This window comes from Centruroides vittatus, unplaced genomic scaffold (assembly GCF_030686945.1).
Source record: "Centruroides vittatus isolate TY-2023 unplaced genomic scaffold, ASM3068694v2 contig_620, whole genome shotgun sequence".
Lineage (NCBI taxonomy): Eukaryota > Metazoa > Arthropoda > Arachnida > Scorpiones > Buthidae > Centruroides > Centruroides vittatus.
The window spans coordinates 91,012-99,330 of NW_027122381.1; the positions used below are offsets into that span (position 1 = coordinate 91,012).

Sequence of the window (8,319 nt, forward strand, 5' to 3'; positions counted from 1 at the left end):
TCGGTTACTGTTTTGAATTGTCTTTTATAAAGAACAATCAATCATTTAAAACACTGACAATATGTTAATTACAACTACATAACAAAATACAATGTGAAAACACAACGGTCCAGTAATATCACTACAATTAGATCTTGATACGACGAATTGACATAGTGTTAATGTACTTTCACGCAGATGACATTTTATTGTATAGCAAGATATTTATAATTAAGAAATGTTTAATGTCACAAACATTTCCAGTTAGCGTTTCTAACAAACAGTGAAATGGCGACCACGCGGTTACCATACAGTGCATTGTTTTTTTCTGTAGACACTGGGCAGAAGACAAAAGAATTTTTGAGTTGTCCACGGGACTGGCTGGAGGTTTTGTGGAGCTTGGGGAAAAGTTCGATGGGCCCCAAAACATTTGCAGAAATTTTTTTTTATTGAAAACATATAACTTTATTAAACATAATTTACAAATATCATATACATACAGTATAGTTACATATTGGACAAAAAATTACATACTATTATAAAATTTTCTTAAAACTTTGAAAGTGGGGGCCCCTCTGAGCACGAGGCTTCAGTCTGAGGCCTGAAAAACTGATATCTTAGCCGGCCTCGGTTGGCCAGTCACTATGGATGCTGATTTTCTGCAGTAGTAGTGTTCTTGGGACGTCAATTCTTTAAAAAAAGAAAGATAAAAAGTATTGGATACTGTACATCCCATTAAAAACTTTAATTCCAACCGTTGATAAATTGCATCATAGTCTGAAACATGGTCTTTACTCAACCTCCATAAAATATATTTCAACACTACCTATTGTATGTCCATATCACCTCTGTCAGATTGAGAATCTAGAACTGCACTTTCCAAACTTGCTACTAGGTGGACGATATGTTGATTATGCACTCCCCACACGACTCAAATTTCACGTCACACACGAACACGTCAATTATCGGGTCAAACAAATACCGACCAAGGGCCGATCCCTGATGTAAACCAACATTAACGAAGAACCCTTCTGTAGTGCCCAACTATTCTTAACTTGGGTCTCTGTACCCAGTGGTTTCTCTACAAGCGTCTGCAGTGCGGGACAAAGAAAAATGAGAAGAAAATACAGTTTTGGAGATTTTTGCACTTTTCGGTCTATATTTCGGCAACCGCTTTATAGAAAATCTTGAAATTTTGCACACTACCCAAGAAAATAATTTTCCTTCGATATTCGAAATTACCATCGGTGTTTGGGGAGCGGAAAAATTGATCCCCGAAAATCGGCAACTCTTATTCCTGTATATGTAGTCATTTAGTCACTTTTTTACTTGTCAGGAAGTCACTACCGTGTCTCCCGATATAAGACACTAGATTATTGGATCAACTTTCATCCATTATTATTAAATACAAAACGTCCTCAATGTGTGCCATACTTAAGTTGCTAAAACGCGTCGTGAACGAAATGATGTCAATTTCTCACCAAAATAATATATTAAGCTGAAATATGGTACATTGCCGACCAACTAAAAATCAATTTATGCGCGAGTGTCTAGTGTACAATAAATTGTTTATACGGAAGTGTCGCTACTTTCAAGATATAGTATAACAAGGTGACTGCCGGATGTTTCGGCGATTAAGACTTCGGTCTCCGCTCTGACATCGAATTCGGGCTGTCGAAGAACCCGGGGCGGTCTGTACTTGATGCGTCGAGTCCCGTTCCATACAGTCCGGCAGCCCACATTGTGGATCTTAGGAAACCAAAAATGGGTAAGGTTAAGACAGTTCTCGATAAACAAAACAAAACAAAACAAAAAAAAAAAAAAAAAAACACCGGCTGCCGTGTTGCAAGTGCGATAAAATATACGATAAGCACGAAGATCTTTAAAATAAATTGTTCTAGGAAGGAGGTATTACGTTTTCGAGACTACGAATGAACCTACGTAACACGAGTGGCAAACCTTACCGAAGTGGGAGGAGCATTTTAGACAGTTGTAGACTTACCGAGAATCAACCGTAATTAGATTCGATTTATCATTGTTTAAAATAAGGAACTATCTATTAATTACGTATATAGTCCAGGCCTTTCTCCCCGTTGTCTACAATAGTGTATTTTCGGCAAATTTAATTTACGTTAGATCCTCCTCTACCGATTCAATAACCCGTAAAATCCAAAAAATGATTTTTTAAATTCTGCAAATCTTTTCTGATATACTATTCGTTAGGCTAGTAAGTAGGCTTATAAGATATTTATATTCCACCGAAAAAGTCCAAGTAGACAATGCCTCGCCCCTTCCCATCGTTTATAACAAACCAAGGTCTATATAAGAAGGTCAGGACACGCGTACTGGAGCCGCCATTTTGGGACTTTTTGAGTCGCGTGTTTAAAACAAACTTGTAGTAGCAGTCAATTTTATACGACATTAACTAAAATTGCATAAATTAGTTTAACTAATGTATAAAATTGACTGCTACTACAAGTTTGTTTTAAACACGCGACTCAAAAAGTCCCAAAATGGCGGCTCCAGTACGCGTGTCCTCACCTTATAGTAACAAACTAGTAGCCCGGGACGCCCCCTAGTGGGCGTTCTAGCAACATTACAAATTCCTACGAGGCACGTTTGATGCACTTAATATATGAAAGTTTTATGCGCTTAATTTTTAAAAGTTTGATGAGAATTTCTGTTGTTATAATATTACCCTCCACTATATAATTTTTAAGACTATTTGAAAACTATCCGTTTTTCGTTGTCGTCAACAAATGGATGAGAATCTTAACAATTAGTCTGCTAAATGATAACATCCGATTGTGAAAAGAGAGGAAAGTAAGCGACACCGTTGCGTCAATACGAGTCATCGCCGAACCAACACCTGCAAAATCAACCTTCGTCGAGCGCACGACCATTTTCCCGGGCTAATTCGTATATAAGGACACTTCGGGGCGTTCGTCACAATGGAATAACGTTAGTACCAACGAAGTAGCGTTCGTCCTCGGAGAGCATAGAAGAGCTCCATTCACCCGCCCTGGTTGGCCATATCCGGTGAACGTTGACGGACCTTCCGAGACGTCATACGGCAGATACGCCTCTCCGGTTCTCAACGGACGTCGCCATTATCCTTCTCCGAGGTATCCCTTTTATTACAAAGTTGTAGACTCTCTCCGCGTTGAGATAAGGTCCATAAAGAAACGAGCAGGCATATGGCGAGCTGCACGAAGAACCTTCGTCGCACCGCTTTATACGATTGTATATTTAATCGCATTTAAACGTTTATTTTGTAATAAAATGTACATCTTAGAGTCATAGTTATATTAAACTTTTATTTGTTAAGTTTAAACCTGTCTATTGTTTCGGTAACCGAGACACCTACCGTCTTACTCGCCACCTCCCCACTCCACTCGCCCTCCTAAGACATGCGACCACACGTGAGCGGTCGCATACGGAAATTGTCAAATTTTTATTCATAAAAATGCAAACTAACATTAAAGAAAAATCCATATTGCTTATTATACAATCAATCGTGGTGTTAAAAAAATCTGTTTTACACCGGCTTTTCGGAGATTGTATAAGTTGATCGCCGCCTTCGTAATCGAACATCCTTTTCTTTTTGGCTACCCTTTCATTTTAAAAGCCTTTTGGCAGTTAACGTAAACAAACAGAACGGGAAATCCCCAGCTCCGGCTGGCGGGGATTCCCCGCCATAGCAGCGCAACGCCAGCAAATGTTGCTAGACTAAATAAAAACAAATTTCGTATGTCAATATATTTATCGTTTTATGACGAGTAAAATTTTTTCGTTGCGTTCACGGCTTTTAGGTAATACATAAACCTTCGAGGCGCGCGGCCGTAGGCGGTGGCCCACGTCGCCCACGCCTTGCGCCGCCTCTGGGCCCAAGACGTATACCAGGGGTTTCCGGGGTTTGAAGAGTGAATGATGGGTACGCTCGCTTCGAAATCTCATTACTCGTTTTTTTTATTTCCGAATTAAGATTACAATATTAAAAATTTCCCGGTAATTTGTTAATTAAAAATATAAATGGCACCCCAAAGGTAAAAACTAAAACACATAATTTCGCTTTTATTTACACATTCGTTTTATTCTTACCACAAAGGAATCTGACAAATGGTCGCGCCCGTCTCCGTTTCCGGCCAATTCCAGCAACAACACCGCAACAACGGGCATCCAACAGACAAAAAGAACTCCCGCCACCAAGGCCAAAGTTCGGACGTGTTTCGACGTTCGGGTACACAAAGGGGTCCGAAGCATTTCTTGGCCCGCTTTCTGGCCACGAAGAATATCTTACAACAACAAATGGCGATTACCAGGAGGAAGAAGGAAAAATTCCAGACGAAATACTTCGAGTAGAAACGAGGGAGGTCGAAGAATAAGTCGCATCGTTTCGCTTCACCCAGTAGGCGGGTATCCGGTGCCACGCTAAATGCCACGAAAGGAGAGGGGAGCCAAAATTCCCTAAGTTAGGGCAGGCGACCTAAAGAAAAGCTCTACTATCGGTTAACACATCGTAAAGACTAAATTTCTGTCTCGAAGAGGTTCTGGGTATGACGATCACCCGATAAAGCGAACGTACTACGGTAATAGTGACGATCGGTCTTTCCAGAGTCTACCGTATACCAATATCATATAGAAATTTGTAACAGGAAAATATTACCATAAACTCGGTTAACAATTCGTAATCACAAATACACGCCGAACACTACCAACGCCCCATCCTCCTACTTTTTACTGCTAACGATTAATTAAATACAATTAATTAGTGATCGAGAGGTTCCTACTTTAGCCACTTAATGATCATCAACTTATTGTAATCACTCTTAGGCCTACCAGAATATTATTTATCAAAATTATGGCAAAAATTTCCGTAATTTGCAACACCCGCTTTCGTTTACGTCACGAAAATGTGCCAAACAGCTTGGAAACGATTGACACTACATCTGGAGTTAGGCACGAGTTTCGAGGAAAGGGACGAGCGACGAATAAATTCTGCTTTAAAATTTATTAAATACTTCCACGTATATAAGAGCCATATTATATCTTATACTGGGACATAAGAGAATGGTTCTTCACCTTCCCTAAGAGTTATCGAAAATATTAAAATGGCCACGAGACACGGAGGACCATCTTCAAATTGCTGTATAAAATTTATGACGAAAACAAAATTTTAAATTAAGATAAATGTATTTTATAATCAGTTCACATTTGCAATGCGGGGTAGTGCCAAATCACGTACCCAACGCATCTGTCGAACGGGCAAATGGTGCGTAGGAAGAATAACGTGGCGCCTCGCATCGTGTCTGGTTCAAAAACGACGGGGATGGAATTCTACTGCGTAGTAAAGGAATCGTATTTAAACCCCGGCGAAAACGACAAAACTCCACAAATTCCTGTTTCTACACCGGACGACTCGTTACATCTGCCATCCAAGCACCCCTATTCGTAACGGAAAGATGAGCATAAGTCTATTCGTTCTATCCGTTCTCGGTAAGTTACACCAAAAATAGTACCGCGACCTTTGACCGGTAGGAACTAACTGGGCTTTCCACCCGTGTCCACGGTAAATTCGATTAGGACCCACAAAGACAGTCGTCGGGGTCCGAGACAGATATATTCGGGAAATTTGGCTGACGGATTTTGCGCCTTTGCCATCCGCCGAGCGGAGACGTCGGCTCCTCGTTTAGGTGTTAGGCGCGCGAAGAAAACCCGGAAATCCACCGGGCCGGGTGCAAACCCGCAACCGATTAGCAGTGTTCTGTGGTTTTATTTAATCGGTGGCGGAATGGATAAAATCACCGGGGTTGGCACTTGTCCCCGTGGAATTATCCGGATTTTCTTCGCGTTAGTGAACCTACGAGGCACCCCCTCGGCAGATAGCCCGAGAGTCACGTTGCCATACACAAAAAAATTGTTTAGCTGTGGACCATATCGGAGAAAGACGACCCACGAAGACTTCCCGGGTTGAGTCTCCCGGATTCGATCATCCGGGTCCCATTATTTTAGTAAATAGTAAAATTTTCTTAATTTTAAATTGCATATTTTTGTAAAATTTTAACGAAAAAACGACGACTTCCAGACTGCATTTCTATAAACCAAATTCTTTTTTTACAGGAATTGCCTGTTCTGCAAGTGGCCAAGGAATAGGCGTAAGTATAATTAAAACGAATAGAGTAAATTACTCCGTTATTAATTATAAACTTGAAAGTACCGCGGATTTTTTCGATAATTACTTCTCGTATAGTAACTTATGGATAATGTATTTTCAAAATTTATACGTCACAGGTGGTGTTTCTCCGCGTGCCACGAATTTCTCGCAGACGCGCTATTTATTTATTTAACTCTCCGACGTGGACGTTTTCCGGATTTTTTTTTCTGTAGATTGCTAAAGGTGTGTGGACGGGTGGCGTATCCACGTACACCCGTCCGCACGCCTTAAACACTGGTTAAAATACGACACCAGAAATTGACGAATCGTCGCGAAATTCTCGAACAAGAGGGGCGAACCCTCTACTTCGATGCATAAAAAAAAAAGAAAAAAAAAAATACATTTAACGTTGCATTACAAAAGGAATTTCGTTAATACAGGATATAGTAAAACCTGTGTAAACTGGAACTACACGGTATCCTCCGGTTTGGCAGGTTTCGGTTCGTTTAATACAGGCCACGATAAGTTCGCTGCCCGCCTACAAGTATAATAATAAACTAACTTTATACTCACGTACTGTAATATTTGTTAATAGGACACGAAACTTTGAAAATTTAATAACTGTCGATTATTTATTTGTAGGAGATCGAGGAAATAATTCAATGCGTAAGTAAGAGTGTAATCGATTTAGGAACGAGCTTCGACGGGACTTGTTCCGAACTAAGCTGCATATTGGATCTGGATAAGCTGACGGATTTTGTCTGTGACGTAGACAATAGCGGGATAATTCCAACTCTTCTGGATTGCACCTTAGAATACGTGTACGGCCTAATCGATACATATGGTATATGCATAGTATCTCGTTTTCCCCCTGCTAAAACTGCTTGTTGCTACGCGAAAGATATGATTCGTTGCGTACAACACGGCCTGAAGAAGTACAATACAGCTAATTGTGACGACAAGAGTACAATGGCTTCGGTCCAGACAATGAAGGACTGCTTTACACAGCAAACTATAGAGAACCTTAACCTTTCCCCCTCCACTGTCTACGAAATCGCTCGCATTGCCGATGTCTCACCAGAATGTTTGAAAATGGCGTCCGGGTGAACAAAAGCATAAAAATTGTCTCGGTGATATTAGCTAAATTGTATTTTCGACTTTCAAATTTGCCGATTAAAAACCATTTTGAAATTAAAACGTTTCTTCTTTTCGATTTAATATTATATATAAAACCCACAAAATCCGAACGTAATTAACCAATAATTTTGAATATCCTGGACGAATCCATCGCAGATGTATGATTACAATACCTGTACGGTGTCTAGAACACGGCCTGTCGACCGCCAATAAAATGAACTTAAAAACCCGTTCCATACAAATTCTGTTTGGAATTCTTTGTGGTCCATTCGCAAATCCCGTGGAGTGGTTCGCTGGTTTCGAAGAGAAACACACGAAAGTACTTCGAGCAAGTTGTAATTCGTTCTTCGTAATTTGTGGACCGAGCAAACTACACGCGCAATCTCCCGGTGTAATCTTTTTAACACTGTATCGGGAAACCTAACACCCTACGTAAAACACGACTACATACGTTAGACCACGCCTTCGATAGGTGTGTAACTAAAAATTGTAAACACGAGAGTACCCGATCGAAAGTTTTAAGATTTTTGATGAAGCTCGCTTCCTTTGGTTTTAGAAGGGTTGTATGCGTTGTCGGGGTCACGTAATTTCTATTCGCCAGCTTCTGTATTTATTACAGTTAAAATTCTTTCTGCTTGGCACGCATTAAAGATCTTTCTCCGTGACTACCGTGATTGGTCGGACGAGGAATGGATTCCGACATACGCACGCATCAACCGGACTCGGTTCAAAAATTAGTATTTTAGTGCTTAGTGGAAAGCGCTAACGTACTAATTTTGGACCGGGTCTGATGAAACAGTCGATACTTTAGCTTTTTATATCACGGAGTTCATTCCTTTACCATTAGGATACAGTTTCTATTATGCAAATTGAGTAAGGTAATGGTTATAGTCATTATTTAATAATCATCACCTAATTTCTTCAATTAATTAATTCCAATTTATATACAGTCAAACCTGTTTTTATGCGGGGGATAGGGACCGCATAAAAAAAACGCATTAAAAAAAATCTCACGAAACTTCACGAATGGCTGTAAATAATAGTTTTCG

The 8,319-nt window shown here is 40.1% G+C and overlaps 1 protein-coding gene across 1 annotated transcript; it reads left to right on the forward strand.

The window, feature by feature from the left end:
• Positions 1–5,291: 5,291 nt before the first annotated feature.
• Positions 5,292–7,330, forward strand: LOC136979402 (uncharacterized). Its single transcript, XM_067275352.1, has 3 exons — positions 5,292–5,475; positions 6,100–6,134; positions 6,776–7,330. Exons 1-3 carry the CDS (start codon positions 5,442–5,444, stop codon positions 7,238–7,240), a joined length of 534 nt encoding a protein of 177 aa, XP_067131453.1. The 5' UTR covers positions 5,292–5,441; the 3' UTR covers positions 7,241–7,330.
• The last annotated feature ends 989 nt before the right edge of the window (positions 7,331–8,319 follow it).

Excerpts from the sequence above, each read along its gene's own strand:
- LOC136979402 (XM_067275352.1), top strand. The coding sequence starts at position 5,442 with ATGAGCATAAGTCTATTCGTTCTATCCGTTCTCG. Across the intron at positions 5,476-6,099 it reads ATTCGTTCTATCCGTTCTCG|GAATTGCCTGTTCTGCAAGT; the intron begins GTAAGTTACACC and ends CTTTTTTTACAG. Across the intron at positions 6,135-6,775 it reads CAAGTGGCCAAGGAATAGGC|GAGATCGAGGAAATAATTCA; the intron begins GTAAGTATAATT and ends ATTTATTTGTAG.